Source organism: Aspergillus tanneri (assembly GCF_003426965.1).
Source record: "Aspergillus tanneri strain NIH1004 chromosome Unknown AapTan_4_pilon_pilon_pilon, whole genome shotgun sequence".
Taxonomy (NCBI): Eukaryota; Fungi; Ascomycota; class Eurotiomycetes; order Eurotiales; family Aspergillaceae; genus Aspergillus; species Aspergillus tanneri.
Genome location: NW_022984631.1, coordinates 1,505,597 through 1,524,569, shown reverse-complemented (window position 1 = coordinate 1,524,569; position 18,973 = coordinate 1,505,597). Strand labels below are relative to the sequence as shown.

The window sequence follows — 18,973 nt, the reverse complement described above, 5'->3', positions numbered from 1 at the left end:
GAAAATGCCTTTGTGGCGGACCAAATCCAACCACAGTCAGGCTGGGAGCGAATCGGATCCCAAGAACGATCCGGCTGTTTCTGCTTCTCAGGCGGCCGGGACAGCTTGGTTGAAAGGCCATCCCAACCATCTGACGGAGGAGCAGGAAAAGACTCTGCATGAGTTTAAGAAACTGTGCGAGGAGAATGGGTACTACAAGTCGGTGGATGAAAAGGGGAAGCCCAGCCATGACGATGCGACAATGCTGTATGTGTGTGACTAATTTTATTACTCTTCTTATCCCTCTCCACCATCTGGGATGGGCGTGCAGGCTCTAGAGGGAGTAGCTACACCAAGGGGTTGCGGTGCTAATTTGTATTCATTTCCAGGCGATACCTCCGCGCGCGCAAGTTCGACCTAAATGGCGCATGGGGTCAATTCAAGGACACTGAGGAATGGCGTCACGAGAATGCCATCGAGTCGTTATACGAGAATATCGACGTAGACTCCTACGAAGCTGCGAGAAGGATGGTGGGCTTCCACGTGTTTGTGCCTTTCGGATCGTTAGCTGACCCTCAACTTAGTATCCCCAATGGACGGGTCGTCGGGACCGCCGTGGTATCCCGATCTATGTGTTTGAAATCAGACACCTGCATACCAAGAACATGGCAGAATACAACTCGACAATGACCTCTTCGACCGCGACGGCGGACTCACACCAATCCTCCAAGGTGCCTCAGCGCCTGCTGCGACTGTTCGCTCTCTACGAGAACCTTCTCCGCTTCGTCATGCCCATGTGCTCGCAGTTGGATCGGCCGAACCCCGAGGCCCCCATCGTGACCTCGACCAACATTGTGGACGTCAGCGGTGTCGGCTTGAAACAATTCTGGAATCTGAAGGGACATATGCAGGATGCCAGTGTTCTTGCAACGGCCCATTACCCGGAGACATTAGATCGGATCTTTGTAAGTAGCTTCTCGTCACCGCGAAGACGGAACAAAAATGGGGAACTAATTGTCAACCGCAATCACTCCAGATCATCGGTGCCCCGGCCTTCTTTCCGACCGTCTGGGGCTGGATCAAGCGCTGGTTCGACCCAGTCACCACATCCAAGATCTTCATCCTCTCCGCCTCCGAGGTCAAACCAACCCTCTCCTCCTTCATGGATGTGTCCAGCATCCCCAAGCAATACGGCGGTGAGCTCGACTGGCAATGGAACGACATGCCCAATCTAGACGAACCCGCCCGCGAACTCCTCCGTCCTTTGGAAACTCCTCCATCAGAGGGAGAATCCAAGCCTGGCTTCATCAAGGGTCCTGTCCTGTTCAAGGGCGATCACATCGAAATCCTTGGCAAACTCAACGGCCAGAGTCGCAAGTCGACCATCCCTGTCCCGCCGTCGTCGTCGTCTTCGAAGACATTTGATTCCCCATCCCAAGAAGACCATCCACCTCAATACCAAGAATCCCCCAAATCAGATGATACCCCAACCAGCACCAGCACAACCACCACCGCTGTAGAAACCACGGCAGAAAACAACACCGATCGATCGACGGACGGCGAAACCACCGCCACATCCACCACTATCACCACCGAGAACGAAAAAGTGGGCGCGGAAAGAGTTGCTAATGGGGATGCGGCCACCGCTCCTGCACAGACCGTTACTGCCTAGTTCCTTGGATCCCTTTTTTTTTTTTTTAATCCCCCTGAGTCCCTTTTTCTGTCTTTCTTGTTTTTTTCAAATATGGTACTGGAAGATCATCCAAAGCGTCCGTTATGATTGAATCATTCACAAGATAATTGCATGTCTAGAAAAGACGAGTCATCTTATATCATTTGGCCTTTTTTTTTTTTTTTTTGTCCTATTATTTTGACTCGGTTTTTGATGCCTATATACATTTTAGAATTCCTTATTCTTGTTCATTTCTCCACTTCACTGCCTATAGTAAAAGCATGCACGCTAGGACTTGTTGATACCTCATCTGGTTGTCTTGTTTGAACTGCTGTTTCTAAGACTTATGCTAGAGCAGCATCTTGAGTATGAATCAGGAAACCATAATAGAGAGAGGGGGGAAAGATAAGAAAGCAAAATTAAAGGTCCTAAAAGTATAATTTATTTAAATACAACTACCTGTAAATCATAGATAGATAGAAATCATCCCATGCCATCAGATAGTACTCAAAAACATCTATGGAAAAGACAAAGAAACTCCTCACATGGCTTTCCACATTTGATTGACTTGTTTGCTGCGGACCTGTACAGGTTGAAACAATTAGCATAGCTCAAAAGATATATATCAGCTTCGATGAGAATAAACAAAACATACCATCGGAGACAAAATCGCCACGCCCACAGTCAATGCCACGATAGTCATGAGGAGCTGCAGCTTGGAGAAACTCTTACCCAGCACATCGAATGCTTGGCTGGGGGTTGCGCGGGTGCCGAAAATATCCCCGCCGAATGCTAAGATCAAGCTGGTACTTTCGAGGAGCGTAGGACTAGAAAGGATGGACTTGATCCCTGCGACGTCTCGCGCATGGGAGAGGTACCATTTACCGTCGAATTCGAGGAAAGGGTTGTACTTGAAAAGACCTTCTTCCGCCTCGGAGGGGGTTGGATCGCGGCCGACGGGGCGACGGGGGTCCAGAACAGGGCGCGGAATGCCGATGAGAGAGTTGGTGGAGGGGAGGGTGCAGAGGAGTTGGCGGGTGGTGATACCTTGCCGAGTCTGCGTGACAGCCATGTGGGAAATTGGTTCGGGGATGATGAAGGCCTGAGAGACCACGTAGGGTAAGGGGAGATCATCGACGCTGGAATAGTTGGACGCAGAGCCGAGTACCCCGCGGTCATTGGGAATGGGTGACTCGTAGAGTTCGGAGATTACCAACTGGTAGCCCTTGGCCTCTGAGGAATCAGAGACATCGCCCCAGAATGAGTACGCAAACCAGTTCTCTGAAATAGTCGAGGCGATTGGCTGCGTGGTATCAACCGCATCCTGCGTGGTGGCATATAGGACTTTGCCTGTGACAGCATCCAGCAGGTAAAAACTCGCTGAGTTCTCACCGACAGCCGTGATAAGAGCCAAATTGGGGCTCAAATACTTGTAGAGAACCGACCGGTTACCCAGAACTTTACCAATGGAGGCTACAGGATCATGGGAAGGACGTGCAGTTGCACGGATGATTTTCTGACCTGATGTAGGCAAGAATTCCCAAATTGGGGTTTTGATGTCGTTGGTCTTCCACCCCAGTACTCGACCGTCGTCACTTAAGGTCACGAAAATTCCAGGCTGATCCACTGACTGCAAGGGGGTCCCGTCCTCCCGGATGCCGATGGTAACTGGAGCGGATTTGTCATTGATGATGGCAATTGAACGGAGCTTAGTGCTGGCCGGCGAACGATCGATAATAGCTCCAGATGTGACATTTAGTTTGACTGAACTGCCGTCGCCGGCGTAGACTGTAGCAGTACCGGGTTGAGTGACGATCCCTTTGACGCCCCATGATTGTGACTCTGCAGCCTTCACGCTCCAGGAAACAGAACCTTGCTTCCCACTGTCGAGGGCATAAACTCGTCCATTCTCTGTGGCGACAATTATAAGCTTGGTGAGCCCGAAGCCATCGAGATTGGAGACATCATCGGTCACAAAACTAGTAAGAATGCGCGTGGGCAACCCTCTCAGCCAATCGGGAAGATATTGAAGGTCTCTGAAGTGACGCTTGACACGATGCACGTATGCCCCATACAGGCTTTCATGGCCCTCAACTTCAAGCTGATGGACCAAATCCTCCTGTCCATCCGTCTCAGCCCACTGGGCAGCTAAGGCGCCCATCAAAGCTTCATATCTCGTCCACTCAGTTTGACCGTTGCGGATCAATTCCCAATCACCAGAATCCAAGACGGCTGCCGATCGGACGGCCACAGTATCTCCCTTCGCAACCACTTCCGAAACAGCGTGCGTAGCACGTTCCACTGGGACGTTCTGCAGGGGCCATCGCCCTAGAATGCCATGGGAAACCGATGAGACAACAGTAGCCTCCGAATCTGTGATGCGAGTAAAATAGACATTTGCGTCGCTGTTGCTCGTCGCGAAAACGGACCATCCCGGTAAACGGGGAAGGTCATATGCCTTGGACGGCACAGCGGACTTCAAATCGATATGATACACGTCGGCCCAGGAGCTAGAGTCTGTCTCATAATGGACCAGGAAATGTACCAGCGAATTCAGCTTTTTCGGAGCGTGGACGGTAATCGACCGGACTTCCTCACCACTCGTGCTGTCGATGTTGAACGAACTCACCGACTTCGAACCAATGATATTCACCTTCAAGGTCTTATTTGACTTATCTGCCCAAACTATCAAAGGAGAAGCTGTGTTTGCGCCAACGAAAAGAACCGACTCCGGCCCAGTCACGTCACTCTCCGAGTTAAGGGAGACCTGTTGCTTCTGTCGTCCAGACAATAGATCTAACGAAGTGACCTTGATCTTGTATCCTTTCAGCAGAGCTGATTGCAGAGAAATATAGAAAATTTCGGTCGCAGACGATGAGATCTGGAAGGGAATATCACCACTATATCCACAAGCCAAACGCAACCGTCAGTAAAGGTAAACAACCAAGGTGGACACAATTATTTTTCTTAACAAAAAAGAGGATATCAAACCTTTCATCCTTATACTCCCATTTAACCTCTCCCGAATCTCCATCAAGCCTCCGGATGACTCCGTTCTTTCCCCCGAAAAGCGCAATCGCGTCTTTAGTGGAGGGAGCCACATTGGCATCCTCCAACTCTAAGAGCTCAAGATCCGCCACAACCTCGTCGCCAAACGAGCTCTCCCAGATCAATTTACCATCTAGAGCACTCCACGAGGAAACATAGTTGCCCACAGCGCCGACCAAAGCGTTCGTCCCGTCAGAGCCACGTAGAATACGATCTTGACTGGCACCGTGATCGGCCGGCAATGACGACCGCGAAATATTCTGTCTCCAGACGACCGACCCGTCCCGGGGGTTTACAGCACCGAGAAGCGATTTTTCCGACAGCGTATATAGCAGAGAAGCGTTGGAGGAAGAAGAGGGCTTGAGGAAGAAGGTCGAGTGGGACGAGGGGACGCCGAGTAAGGCATGGTGGAAATCGATATGGTTGATCTCATCGGAATAGATGGCCACGGTTGAAGGAACGCACGAGGCGAGCAGAAGAAGCGTCGCCTGTATCCGCATTGTTATGACCTCTGTTCAGAATGGGTCATGGAGGCGAGGTTAGTTGCGAGGTTCAAGAATGGACGTTTATGTATTATGCTTGATTCCTTGGCGGAGTTCAGACCGCCTACACCAATTAGTTAATGACCACGCATTATCTCAGCCGTCTCTAATAAGTAACTTAACTAGTCTATCTATTTGGCAGGATTTTTATTAAACATAAGCTGCATAGGCCCATCAAAAACCTCTTTCGTTGGCGTACAAAGCTAGCTGAATGTATCCAAATGCGACCTTCTCCTGCGTTAAGTCAAGTCCAACAAGCCCTTCCTTCGACCGGAGCTTGGTCAGGATTTGGATGATTGTTTACACGCTGAGGATTCACGTTCTTTCTGCGCTGGAGTTCTGATATGCCCACTTCTAGACATGGGGCTAAATGGGATGTCTTTATTGTGACTCTGTTCGCTAGAAGGCCTCTATCTCTTCCATGTCTCCAAATTAAGTTGTTTGTCTCGTTTTCATGAATATGCTGTAGCAGGAGACACAATGGCAGGAGATAACTGAACACCATCTACCCGAACAGATGTCACAGGTAATGAGGGTATAGGCGTTCTTGGTTCTAATATGCTCTGCAGCTCGTTTCTCCTCCCGGCTGCTAGTTTAGCTGCTGCAAAAAGCATCATCCCTCTTGTGCATCATTTTGTAGTAGCTTTCTCTAGACCTGACTGCCTGATGCTGATTGTGTTGTTCTTTGTTCGGATCTTTCTGCATTCCTTTCTCTATATAAGCAGAGTAGCTAACTTCTGTTCCACATGTTCAATGAATGACTGCAGGAGACTGAATAGCTAGCCACTATACTTCTCCTGGTAAGTCCAGTCACTCAGCTGTGTAACTTTAGCGTCGATGTCATTATACTATCCCCTAGCACTACCTCGGCAGAATTATACAGGCCTGGTAACTGCCACTGGCATTTAGGCTCCATAAATACCGCGGACGGCATGGGGTACTGTCGATTGACACATGCGTTTTCCTCCTTTGCATGTAACCTAGCCCATTCGCTAATCATATCTAGTGCAAATCGTGATCATGTGCCATTCTGTACCTTTTCGACATCTGGAGGCATAGAGAAGCAATCCATAAAATATGCATTTGGTGCATCCTCGATGCCAAAGAATTGTCCACCGCCTGCTGAGTTTGGTTTGGCTCCTTGGCCGGTGATCTTATTGGTCTATTAATTCACACTAGTTTAAAGTGGCTTAGTGTGTCCCACTACTTCTCTAGCGGTGTTTGAGACTACTGAGATAGAAATCCTAAGCTTCAGATCATCAAATATAAGAAAACACTACAATTGCTCTATCTCATTCCTGGCCGAAACAAGCCTTGTTGGCCACCTCCACCACTCGCTTCTCCCCTTCACTCATGTCGGGAGTTATCTCCCAGGCATTGTTGCCCAGGCCCATAGCTCGCAAACCCTCAGGGCGGATCGAGTTCCAGTCCAATGCACCCTTGAAGCCGATTTCCCCGGGCCCACCGGCCCCGGGGAAGTCCCAGGGAGGGGAATAGTTGAGAGCAGCTTCGCGTTGCTTTAGCAGGTAATCCACGTTCATCTCGCACATGGGAGTGGCTGGGATATAGAGTACACTGGAGTCGCCGGTACCGCAGTGTTCCTTATCCACGGAGTGCAACGAGTCGCAGTGCCAGGCGACATAATCACCAGGTTCAACCTCAGGGACGGATACCATGGTGGTCTCCAGATCCAGATGTGGGTGAGTCACAGGGTTGTACTCCTGGCAAGCTCCTGGGACAGAGCCAGGGAATGTATTATCCATCGCTGGCTGTGAGGTCTGGGGATCGAAGAAGGGACGGAGAATGGTATATGCGGTACTGTGAATGATCATGGGGCAAACATGCAGTGAGCCTTCACCAGGAGCTGTCTTAGTCATAGACAACCATCCTTGGAAGAATCTCAGCATGGAACATGCACCCGCGCCATTATAGATATCCATATTGGCGGTGACACGATGCTTAGCATCCCAAGGGTCGTATTCTTCCCATTTACCTTCAAGGATCTTGGTATACACCCGAGAATACTCAGGGTCTTCCCAGCGTTCAAGTGAGCCACCGTCGACGTGGGGGCCTAGTGTGAACTTGGCGTCGCCTGGCTCTCTGATACGGAGCCGGTCCGCATATGTCAGAGGATTTCTGATAGAGATTGGGGTGCGATAGTCGGATGAGTGCCAGAGACGCTGCAAGAAAGTCTGAGTGCTGAGCATGTTGGCATGGGCTCGGGCTTCTGCCTGCGGTGGAGTCCAATACAACTCGTATACCGCCGGTGAGTCTGGCGGGAAGGCTTTTACATGCTCCTTGTTGGCGGCGACATAGTCCTGGATTCGGTCTTTATACTCTCGAGCAACACTCCGAGGTACGACATTTCTGATCACCACGGTTCCACGATGACGGATCTCCTCAAGGACCTGGTCAGAGACGTTCCCAGAAATAATATCTCTGTAGTTCACAGATGGAATGATCTAGCTCGTGTTAGAAACACCCCGGAACAAACTAACAAAGATAAAAATGCGGCTCTAATCTTACATCACTGCCTTTTGACTTGATCTTATCAACCTCTTCCTCGAGGCTGGGAAGGAGTCTCTTCCAGCTCTGTATTAGCGCCTCCTCATTCCTGTGAAAGTATTCAGACTTCAGGTCCTTAAATCGTGGAGGTAATGGCTCCGGCTTGTAGTCCGGTCTTAGACTAGGGAAAACACTCGAGATATCTCCGGCAGCCTTGGTCATCGACGAAGTTGATGTAGAGGCAGCCCGGACGGCTGATTTAGAAAGAAGTCTTGACATTGACATGATAATGGCTTGGGCGATATCTCAGTTAAGACTACCGTCTCTTTGCACCGCCCCTCCAAGGGGACTCTGCTTCTTTATACAAGTGGGAACGCCTCAACTGAACCATGTATGTATGGGGAGACGGTCGGAAATTTGAAAGAGGAAAGCGGCCCGACTTCTCTTTTTGGTAACCTCCCGCCATGCAAGTGTAAATTACGCTTGACCCAAAGAGTCTTGCATAATACCACTGAGTGTGGCGCAAAGAATACTTGGTGCAGCTGTCACGTCCGACTTTGTTTCTGCTTTCGTGCATCTCTACGTTAGACATGGCTTTGTCTACCCTAAAAAGGGTGTAAACAGCCCTACCTACTGGTCGTCCCGACCGTATCGGGAGCTCTGCACCCTCCCACGGGGAATGTCATTGAGCCAAAGCCAATTCTAACCGTACTTGGCCATATCAGAGTTATAACTCGAGCCAGTACAGATGAATTTCCTACCATAAACCCAGCCGGATGTTCCGTCGGCAGAAGGAAAATCTATGCACGGAATATTACCCTATTTGTATGGTGCCAAGCATTCCTAGCCACGCACATGAGTCTGGGGTCGTAGATACTAGTGCAACGCGCCAGCTCATCAAACAATACCAGCCCAGTGAGCAGTTTTCTAGATGTCGCGTCTTTGATCAAAAAAACCTTTTTTTCCACAACCAAAATGTCTACTAAATACTTTGAGAAAGAGGAACGAATGCAAAAGGCTCTTGAAGCGGCTGGATGCAAGGATAACCCAAATATATCAAAAATAGCGCGAGACTTTAAAGTGCCAGTATCAACCCTCAGAGAACGGCGAAATGGTCGAAATTCTCGCTCAACTCGTCCAAGAACAAATTCAAAATTAAATGAGGCTCAGGATAGTGCTCTTCGCCACTATATCGATATGCTTGAGGAGTGCAATGCACCCGTACTGCCCAGATTGATTAAGAAGGCCGCAAATTCAATATTGAAAGAAGCTCACAATGATGACTCAACTCCACCTCCAACAGTCGGGCCTCAGTGGACCAATCGATGGCTTAAACGCAATCCTGAGCATCTAAAGAAGGTGACAAGAGATAAAGAAGAGATAGTTGTTGTGCGGAGGGAGACAGAGCGGATGCAGTCACATCGTCGTGCGTCAAATTCTCGGTGGTCTGAGCGCCTGGATACTTTTATAGAGGATAGTGCCTCTCAGGCACATCAAGTGGAGGAGTCCCAGCAGACTGAGGAGTATACCCAGACCCAGCAATCCGACAGTGAACGAGTCAGTGCTTCCAGACGTCGTATACGAAATGAAGTTGTATCGAGCTGTATGAGGTCATATAGGGCAAGAAAGGCAAAGGAATACGATGAGCTGAAGGCGATACTTAAACTGCGCCCTCAGTGGAAGAAGGTAATGGCCGAGCTTACTCATTATGCATTGTATCGAGGCATTATTGTAGAACAGCCAAAGACAGGGTGGAAGAAGGACAATTGAATTAGCTTTATTTTTACGGAGAAATCAATACGATATGTCAAATAATATGAACTTTTAGATTTCTTAATCAAGAAGTGGTCGCTGAGCTGGTCTCGCTCGTTGGGCAGGCGAGTTCATGCTCCCAGGAAGAGGCTTATAGTTGCTGGACCTTCAATCATGGCTGCAGTAGTATTCTCAAGGAACTGTGGAGGCGGTCTTCCTCCGATTCAGCCCACTTCCTAAGCTCGGCCAATGTAGCCCCGCACCGCAATCCGGCGTGCAAGGGATAACTCCGTACTTAGCGGTATAAAGCAGCCAGGGAGGCCAGCAACACAAGTCACTGTCGTATACCAATCCTTCCTATCTCCATCACTCCAGTATGTCTTTCTCCGTCAAGGGAAGGTCCGCCATAGTCACCGGCGCAGGTTCAGGTACGTGAATTGTAGCCTGTTCTACGAGGAAATGCAGCACCATACGAGCCAACACATATAGGTATCAACCTTGCCTTTGCCAAGCTGTTGCTAGAGAACGGATGCAACGTCCTGATTGCCGATCTGGCCCTTCGTCCCGAAGCAAATGTGGTCGTGGATAACTACTCGACCCCATCTAATGGCCCTCGGGCGGTCTTTCAAGAGACCGATGTGACGCACTGGAAACAACTGGAGGAGATGTTCAAGGTTGCTGAGAGAGAATTCGGGGAAATTGATATTGTGTGCCCAGGAGCTGGGATCTACGAGCCAGTATGGCATCCCTTATTCCCCACGTTCATCCATCTAACGTCTTTTCCCTACCTGTCGCAGCACTGGAGTAACTTCTGGCGCCCTCCGGGGACGCCTGACAGTCGAGATCCGCAGCATGGAGATCGATACGCACTACTGGACATCAACCTAACTCACCCGATTCGTACGACTCAATTGGCCATTTCCCATTTCCTGAGCAATCGAACAAACCAAAGACGCAAACACATTGTGCATATTTCCAGTATCGCCGGCCAAAACCCCGCTCTGGCAGCCCCCATTTATGTGGCCACCAAACACGGGATCAATGGCCTGGTACGGTCGTTGGCCAAGCTCGACAGGAAGTTCGGTATCCGTGTTACGGCCGTTGGGCCAGGAGTCATTAAAACCCCGTTGTGGACGGATCACCCGGAGAAATTGAAAATGGTGGACGAAAAATCGGACGAATGGGTCACCCCCGAAGAAGTAGCAGAGGTGATGCTGGCTCTCATCCAGCAGGATAATGTCAGTGAAATCATTGGTGACAAAACGGGCCAGGGCCTCCAATTCCCTATTCGTGGAGGAACCGTGCTGGAAGTGTCCAAAACCGTACGCTTTGTGAGCCCATTCAATGATCCTGGGCCGGGAAATAGAGCTGGGAATACCGTGTCTGATATGAATGTGCTGGAGGATGAAGTATTTGGGCTGTTGTCGCAGGGGGGATGGGGGAAATCAAAATTGTAAATGTTGATACGCAATTAACTATTTAGGACTAACGCTGGGTATTACGTAGACGAGGCAAAGTAGTTAACTAATACTTCCAGTGATTGCGGGCGCTAGTTCCTAAGTGGAGATACTGCACGGGGCCGCTGAGTCAGCGACCCACACGGGGCGAATCCGCCTGTCGCAACTCCACCGCTCGCTGGCACCATCGCTATCTGTCCTCTATCTCGGTCCATATCGATCCTCAATTGCCTCCTGTCCAAATTTCTTATCTTCCCCTCGTCCTTCTCCTCCTCTCCTTCCACGCTGCTTCGCCGGCTCGAGTGGCTATTTTATTATGTTGGTCACCACCGCCGCGACGTTGCTCGGTTAATCTCCCATTTCTCTCCTTTTTCCTCTTTTCTCTCATTTTTTTATCTTTTTTTTCTTTGTAGTGACGTCGTATCCTCCCGACAATAACCTCACATAATGTTAGATGATGAAGCGACGGTCGGCATTGGCCCTGCTGATGCAGCTCGCCATGCGTCCCGGAGGTACGGAGTCCTTTTTTTTTAACCCTGCGTTCCAATTTTGCCACACTGGGTGGGAGTCAATTGACGGTTTGCATGTTCTGCAGGCGCGGAGGACGAGGGAAACGAGATTCGGGGCATCATGGTCAAGCCAGCTGGATTAGTTGTGTGATCAATTTGGTCAATACGAGTAAGTCATTGCAATACTTCGTTGTCGTGTTCCATCAAACTCGGGCTTATCACGTATTCGTTAGTCATCGGCGCCGGCGTTCTTGCCATGCCTCTTGCCGTATCCCATATGGGAATCGTCCTTGGAGTCTGCGTGGTATTGTGGTCGGGCGCAACAGCGGGTTTTGGTTTATATCTGCAGTCGCGCTGTGCTCAATACCTGGATAGAGGCACGGCGTCTTTCTTCGCCTTGTCCCAGATTACATACCCCAATGCGGCGGTCGTGTTCGACGCCGCAATTGCGATCAAATGTTTTGGTGTTGGTGTCAGTTATCTCATTATTATTGGCGACCTGATGCCGGGTGTGGTCCAGGGCTTTGTCGGTAGTTCGCCGGACTTTGACTTCCTGGTCGATCGACATTTTTGGGTCACGGCTTTCATGTACGTATTTATCGCATCGCCGTGAGCGGCGTCGGGATATGCTAATAATTCACATAGGCTGATTGTCATCCCTCTCTCTTACCTCCGACGTTTGGATTCCCTCAAATACACAAGTATCGCTGCCTTGGTTTCCATGGCTTACCTGGTGGTGTTGGTCGTGTACCATTTTGTGGTGGGAGACACAGTAGCCGAGAAAGGGCCAGTTCGGCTGGTTCAGTGGGCGGGCTTGGTTCCAACCCTTAGCAGTCTTCCAGTGATCGTCTTTGCATTTACATGCCACCAGAACGTAGGCGCCGATGTGTTCGATCGTGTGTCGCAGTCTCGCTAACGAAGAAGATAGATGTTTTCGATCTTGAACGAGATGGCTACTCCCAGCCATTTCAGGACCACATCGGTGGTTTTCGCCAGCATTGGAAGCGCTGCGGCAACCTACATCCTCGTTGCAATCACCGGTTATTTTTCTTTTGGAGACAACATCGGAGGGAATATCGTAGGCATGTACACTCCTGGACTCTGGTCTACGATTGGTCGCGCAGCCATCGTCATGCTGGTCATGTTCTCGTATCCTCTCCAGTGTCATCCGTGTCGAGCCTCCGTAGATGCAATTCTGCGCTGGAGGCCCCAGCCATCAGTGAATGGCAGCGACCACTCTCCTCACCGACACCCTCTTCTAGGGTCGCGGGGCAATCGAACACCTGAGCCGATGAGCGATCTTCGGTTTTCGGTCATCACAACGACGATTCTCATTCTGAGTTACATCGTCGCCATGACTGTGTCCTCGCTGGAAGCGGTGCTCGCCTATGTCGGCAGTACGGGAAGCACCAGCATCAGTTTCATTCTTCCGGGGTTGTTTTACTACAAAATCTCCGCACCCGACTCCCCCTCTCACCAGCGACTTATGAAGGAAGATGATGAAGCCGCCCATGGCGATAGTGACCATGACAGCAACGGCCCTCAGGTCCATCCACTCAGCGACAGTGGTATCCTGCGTCTTGGCATCCGCCACTGGCGTAGGTCACTGCTTCGGAAACTCAGTCTTGCGCTCGCCATCTACGGTGTGATCGTCATGGTCGTATGCTTAATCACCAACTCCGTCTTCATCGCTTCACATTAGAGTATCCTGTGGATCTAGACTTCATATATCCGGTATAAAACCTGAATCGTTATTACTACGACGGACAGACCAACCAACCCTACTCCATACATACCCTTCTTCCTCACGGAACGTTTTTAGAGCAACTCCTCTTGTTTTCAATTTTATGACCAGAGTATTGGGATTCTTGAATGGCTATTCATATCATTGCACTGGCGCTGGGGATCTTTCTAACTTGTGATTCTGTTTCTGTTGTCTTGGTATAATCCAGCTATTTGTGTACAGCCTTTCTTTTCGGATTTTCCTTAAGTTTCGTTACATGATTGTATCATTCTCTCCTACTCAATTTTTTTTTTTTTTTTTTTTTTTTTTTTTTGTTTGGTTTTGTTTTCCCAATTTCTGTGTTGGGTCTTACTACCGTTCCTTTATTGCTATTGCCATTTGCTATCGTCAACGACATCAGGTTATTAGAATGCAAAGGATGAGACATGTATATGTCCATAGAACCAGACTTGAATATATCTGTTTATAGTATATTTGGGTGAAAGTCATCCATTTTGGTGTTATTCATCATTTAGTTTTTAAGATTTTGCTAGATGGATGGCAAAACTGCCTAAGTAACGCACAGAGTCTATGGTATGACCAGTTAGATATAGTATAGGGAACGGATGTTTCAATCATTGAAGTATTCATGGATATTGCACAAGACAATTACACTGAATATATATCTTGGGGATGGATGGGCTTGTAGTAAAATCTGAAAGAAAATATATATATGTATCGAGTTTTCACATCTGGTGGATAGGAGAGAGCTAGAGCTAATTAACTGGGATAAGGTAAGACGAGTAACAAACACAAGAGAAATGGAGCAAACATTGAGAGTCGATTCAAAGAATAACAAATTACTAGTTGTGCGTGTATGATAACTTCTCCGGAAGTAAATCAGTCTGCCTGCCTGCCTCGAGTTCGTGGATAGACCAGACCGGTCTAATCGATTAATCACATTTCAAAAACAACCAAATAGATTGCTATCTGCCAAATCCATATATCCCAAAGTTATAACTTATGGCTGATAGAAGAACGTTTCTCAGTTGTTATGCTGGTTATTGAGGATGCGCAGGATAGCCAGGAAGAGATTGAGAATGTCCAGATAGAGAGAGATGGATGCAGCGATTTCCTCTTCGACATGGTAATGACGCATGACCATCTGGGTATCGACGAGGATGTAGGCGGAGAAGATCAATGCCGCCAACGCACTATAGATAAGCTCGACCGTACGACCGGGCATGAAAGCAGCCACCAAGCCGAACATGATAAGGAAGAGCAGCGCGCCGAACAGGTAGGGCATCCAGCTAGTGAAGTCGTATTTGGTCTGGCAGGCGAACAGGGTGAGGGCGACGAAGATGCCCAGGGTCAGGATGAGCGCCTGGACCACGATACGGGCATCGTAGAAGGATACCACCACGCTGACCGCGTAGGCTTCTAGTACGGTGAAGCCAGAAAGGAAGAAGAGGTTAGTTGGGTAGCTTTTGCGTTTCCAGTACGTGATGAGCATGAATCCGAGAGCACCGAATACAGATACCAGCATCAGCCAGAAGTTGGATTGGATCCAAACCCGGTAGCTGTCGCTGAAGAAAGAGACCGAGCTGAGGGCCGTCGTGAGAAGTAGTTGTGCTGTCCTACATGGTGCGCGATCATCTGAGTTAGTGGGCCCGTGTCCATCTATGGAGTTATAGCGACGGTGCAACGACTCATCTGTCAGACACTCACAGGATTGCATAGACCTTGCGGATGAATTGCATACGGATGGGTAGAGTGGCCTCCGCCACCATGCCGCCAAACTAGATGTCCATGTTAGCGGTTCCGGCTTTCAACACGGAGGTATATCATATGGAGAGATGCAGGACTGCAGGAAGCATACTTTGAAGTCATCGGGGACATTGTCGTCCTCGCTGCGTGGCTGTTGTGAGCGCTCAGCCGTTGCCTGATAAGACGGCGGCGGCTGAGGGTATGCCCGCTCCTCAAAAGAGTCCCGTTGGGGAGCTGGCTCGTATCTGGTATTCGCAGCCATACTGCTTTTATGTTTACTGTGCTCCTGTTAACTCGTAGGAGCTTGGGATTTGGCGAAGTCACTCACGGGTCTAAGATGAGGAGGATATGAAACGTTGGGAAAAGAAAGCGTGATGCGAGGCAACCAGAATTGTGACGTCGCCGGGATCACATGACAACCGTAATTTTATGCCTGATTTGTAAGGCACCAAATTGTCAACAGCAGCATATACTATGATTTGAAGGCCATTCTGACACCTGAATATTGGCTTACAGTAGGTGGACTGGAAAATAAAGAGCACTATTCAATAGTGTTATAAAATTCTCTATTTTATTAGTCTCGTATATATTCTATATCTCCTAATATGTACCAGTAAATAGATCGTGAAATGTCATAAAAAATGTTTCTCAAAAATTCCGCCGAAATGCATCATTATTTTCTAAATTTCAATGCTTTGGAGAGCCTCGAGACGGGGCCTCCTCGTCAATGACATCGTTGGCATCTTTGTAGGGTTTGGAGTCTCCTGGAAAATCGTCATCGTCGCTGGAGTCGTCGGGGCTCTCAGCCGTGCCGCGAGACACACTAGCTGGAGACATTTGATCTGGCCGCTTTCTGCGCTCGAAATCTTGCGCATGTGCAGAGGCCAGCATCGTTCCAACACGCGATATCCCACGAGCACGCAGCGACGCGCCAGGGGTTGACGGTGTCCCATGCTCGACATCTATAGAGGGTTGTTGGACCGCGGTTGTAGTCTGTTCATGAGATTGCGCCTCACTTGGGCGATCGGTTTCTTCCTGCGGTGATGGTACTTCATAGGGTAAGGGGACATCCCTGGACGCTCGGAAAAGCAGGACATTTGTACAATGCTCATTCTCCACTCGGAATATTGTCCAGACACCCCTCCGACAGATCTCGGCAAAGGAAACCGCAAAGCTCAAGACGGCTGAGTGCTGAATGTCCTTGGTGAATATAGCGTAGAATATCCAATTGAAGCGCACAATGACATTAAGGCCCATTGCCACATAATACACCCATGGCCTTCGAAACGCTAGCGCCTCTCGTAAAAGTGGGTGCTTTGCATACGGGTTTCCTAAACTCCAGTCCATGGCTAGATCCCAAACGGAGCAATAAACTGCGTTCAGCAATGCAAAGGTGATGAACGTGGCTTCGAACCGTTTTATCCTGTTAATGCGGTACATGCTTAAGGTGGCGTAGTAAAGTACTCCAAACGTGTACTTTCCGAAGTTCAGCAGATGAGGGAAAACGTTTCTTGTGTCCACATAGCGGCGTATGCATTGCAGAGCTCTCCATATGGATGGAAGGCAGGTGAAAAACCCCAGCAATCTAGAATGGGAGGAGTTGCAATATGGGGCGTCGTTCCAATGCCTTGCGTAAAGACAAAAGAAGAGTGAAATGTTCTGGAGGGGGTTAGCAATATGACCTCTTCCGCGGCTGAGTCCTGATCAACTTACCCCCATGGCATATGTCTGAGAGCAATACATGTCTCCCAGGAAGAAGTCTCGAAATTCAACGGGGTAAAATCCTGCAAGTGCAAGACGCCACTGATTTCTGTCAGCCGTAATTCGCATACTGGATGGATTTGTGCTGACTAACATTGGAATATGCCCACCATTTTCGGCTTCGGTGGTATAGTATACGAGCAGGGAGGAAGAGAACGATCACCGTCAACGAAACAAGCACAACCGGCCAGTACGGATACATGGAATTGATCAATAAGAAATTTAACCACATGAAAAGACCTAGTTTAAACAAGAAAAAGGAGGGTAGCTGCCTTGGGGTTAGAAAGGTCTGGGAAAGGGGTACTAATGGCTGCCATACCTCCGACAATTGACGCCAATCCAAAGCGTGTCTCGTGTCATATTCAAAAACAAAAACATAATTGATCTTGGTCTTTGTCCAGACCAGGCAATCTAAACAGAACAGCAGGAAATGGAAAACAACGAGAAAATATCCCCCGTATATCTAGCAACATATTTAGCCCAGGATCGTAGATGAATTTCGTTCTGAAAGCGTCCAACTGACCTGAAGCAAGTAGCTAGTTTGGACCCGGATAACAGGGTCTGAGTCACGGAGATTTTGAGCAGCGTATACTAAAGCCTGGACGCCGAATAGAACACCGGCCATCAAGAGGATTCCAGAGCGGAAGGTGTTCGGGGAGTAGTCCCCTGATTTCGTGGCCGTGTGGCGAAGCTTTGACGCGGCAATCTTGCGATTTCCGCGCTCAAAGTAGCGGGCATATAGGTCCTCGGTTGCAGCCATAAGATTCTCGATCACTTCACTCTGGACGAACCAAGCTTTGTTGACATGCTCTGACATGTATCGCATAGTCGGGCGGGCATTGACAACCTTGTCGTACTTTTTATTAATCTTCCGGAATGCAGTTCTATTAAGATAGGCATAGGCCTTCAATAACTCCAGGCCACGATAGAACTCTTGAAGCGCATACTTCAGCTTCTTCTTTGCAACACGGTAAGGAACAACTGCACTCGCTAGATCATCCGGTCGACGAGTAAAGTCCCTGCGGGTAACGGTAGGATCATGCTCCTGTGCACAAGGTCCTGGAGTAGCCATTTCCGCCAGTGCTTTCGAGTTCTTCCCAATTCGTCGTCCAGCAAAAAGCTCCTTTAAGAGGGAGCCGTTGAGTCCTCCGAATCCATTGGAGTGGCGCGTTTCACCGTCCGCTTCACGAGATTTTCTGGTGCCCAGAACCTCCTGGATCCGCTGGTCCCGCATGATGTGAAGCTGCTGCCGCAGCACATTCAGGCGCTGGCTGGCCTCCTCTTCCTTCATTTGATAGAACGTCTCGATCTTGGCAAATTCCGCGTCCAGGAAAAAGAAGAACTCGTCTTGTCGCCGCTCCACTTCCGACTGTTGTTGGTCCGCCTGAGCCTGCTTCTCAGCATTCTCCAAATCCGAAGAGAAGACTCGTTTCAAAAGCTGGGAGGTTCTCTTAGCCGACAAACTGGACACCGTATTCCTTCTATGGCCCCTGCCAGCGGTAGAATGCTTCGCGGACGGGCTCATATTGGAGGCATCTATGGGCATGGTCCTTGTACTAGCATGTCGTGACATGGCCGGTGACGGTGACCTGAGCATGGATCGAGTATTGATATCACTCGGCGACAACTGGTCGTATTCTCTGGGGTCGAGCGCGGGGTCTGGCAGCTCTAAGGAGGCTACATCGGACGCAGCGGGATGCAGTGGTGGAGTCGGGACAATACTTCCATAACTTCCAACTGTGGTGGAGAATCGAGATCCTGACCCTCGTAACGGTTGACGTTCATTTCGCGGGCCGGTGGTTGAGCGAGGTGGAAGCACACCGCTTCTTGCGGGGGTCGGGGGATTATTTGCGAATTCGGTGGTATCCTGTCTATTATTGTCCGAGTGATGGATGGAGGGTGCGCGATCGCGACCGGTGGGAGAGGTAAACGATTGAGTATCATGACCGGAGACGACACGTCGAGGGGACGGGTGGTTGGGATTGCGATTGGATCTCTGAATGGCCCGGGAAATCGCTTTGAGTTTCTTTTTTCCTGCCTGCCATAATGGGAGGAGATGGTTAGCACACACACATATAGCTAAGGAGCAATTCTATGACCACAATCCTTACTTTGTAGTCGAGGTATTTGGCACGCCATTCTGGAACCAGCTCCTGCTCCAGCTCTCTGGAAAATGTCGGATATTAGCCATCACACACAGTGAGAACACGGGAGAGACCAACTTGGCGAATTTCATCCTGCGGAGGGAATGTAAGCGG

At 49.4% G+C, this 18,973-nt stretch overlaps 8 protein-coding genes across 8 annotated transcripts; 3 read left to right on the top strand and 5 right to left on the bottom strand.

Annotated features, from left to right (window-relative positions):
- Positions 1-4: 4 nt before the first annotated feature.
- ATNIH1004_005715 (SEC14 family lipid-binding protein) lies at positions 5-1,651 on the top strand (the record flags this gene model as incomplete). The annotated part of the gene is made up of 4 exons (XM_033570361.1): positions 5-246; positions 369-510; positions 564-944; positions 1,016-1,651. The coding sequence occupies 4 exons, from the start codon at positions 5-7 to the stop codon at positions 1,649-1,651; spliced, it is 1,401 nt and encodes a 466-aa protein (XP_033426393.1).
- Positions 1,652-2,192: 541 nt separating this feature from the next.
- On the bottom strand, positions 2,193-5,199 carry ATNIH1004_005714 (uncharacterized protein; the record flags this gene model as incomplete). The annotated part of the gene is made up of 3 exons (XM_033570360.1): positions 2,193-2,234; positions 2,307-4,551; positions 4,643-5,199. 3 exons carry the CDS (start codon positions 5,197-5,199, stop codon positions 2,193-2,195), a joined length of 2,844 nt encoding a protein of 947 aa, XP_033426392.1.
- A 1,334-nt stretch (positions 5,200-6,533) lies between these two features.
- On the bottom strand, positions 6,534-7,968 carry ATNIH1004_005713 (DUF1479 domain-containing protein; the record flags this gene model as incomplete). The annotated part of the gene is made up of 2 exons (XM_033570359.1): positions 6,534-7,703; positions 7,768-7,968. 2 exons carry the CDS (start codon positions 7,966-7,968, stop codon positions 6,534-6,536), a joined length of 1,371 nt encoding a protein of 456 aa, XP_033426391.1.
- A 1,906-nt stretch (positions 7,969-9,874) lies between these two features.
- On the top strand, positions 9,875-10,955 carry ATNIH1004_005712 (putative short chain dehydrogenase/reductase family oxidoreductase; the record flags this gene model as incomplete). Its single annotated transcript, XM_033570358.1, has 2 exons — positions 9,875-9,926; positions 9,988-10,955. 2 exons carry the CDS (start codon positions 9,875-9,877, stop codon positions 10,953-10,955), a joined length of 1,020 nt encoding a protein of 339 aa, XP_033426390.1.
- Positions 10,956-11,402: 447 nt separating this feature from the next.
- On the top strand, positions 11,403-13,166 carry ATNIH1004_005711 (putative amino acid transporter; the record flags this gene model as incomplete). Its single annotated transcript, XM_033570357.1, has 5 exons — positions 11,403-11,467; positions 11,551-11,633; positions 11,698-12,052; positions 12,110-12,338; positions 12,393-13,166. The coding sequence occupies 5 exons, from the start codon at positions 11,403-11,405 to the stop codon at positions 13,164-13,166; spliced, it is 1,506 nt and encodes a 501-aa protein (XP_033426389.1).
- A 1,066-nt stretch (positions 13,167-14,232) lies between these two features.
- On the bottom strand, positions 14,233-15,216 carry ATNIH1004_005710 (Bax inhibitor-1 family protein; the record flags this gene model as incomplete). The annotated part of the gene is made up of 3 exons (XM_033570356.1): positions 14,233-14,824; positions 14,916-14,986; positions 15,067-15,216. 3 exons carry the CDS (start codon positions 15,214-15,216, stop codon positions 14,233-14,235), a joined length of 813 nt encoding a protein of 270 aa, XP_033426388.1.
- A 425-nt stretch (positions 15,217-15,641) lies between these two features.
- ATNIH1004_005709 (EXS domain-containing protein) lies at positions 15,642-16,394 on the bottom strand (the record flags this gene model as incomplete). Its single annotated transcript, XM_033570355.1, has 1 exon — positions 15,642-16,394. One exon carries the CDS (start codon positions 16,392-16,394, stop codon positions 15,642-15,644), a length of 753 nt encoding a protein of 250 aa, XP_033426387.1.
- Positions 16,395-17,190: 796 nt separating this feature from the next.
- Positions 17,191-18,951, bottom strand: XPR1 (Xenotropic and polytropic retrovirus receptor 1; the record flags this gene model as incomplete). The annotated part of the gene is made up of 3 exons (XM_033570354.1): positions 17,191-18,753; positions 18,827-18,881; positions 18,938-18,951. 3 exons carry the CDS (start codon positions 18,949-18,951, stop codon positions 17,191-17,193), a joined length of 1,632 nt encoding a protein of 543 aa, XP_033426386.1.
- Between the last annotated feature and the right edge of the window lie 22 nt (positions 18,952-18,973).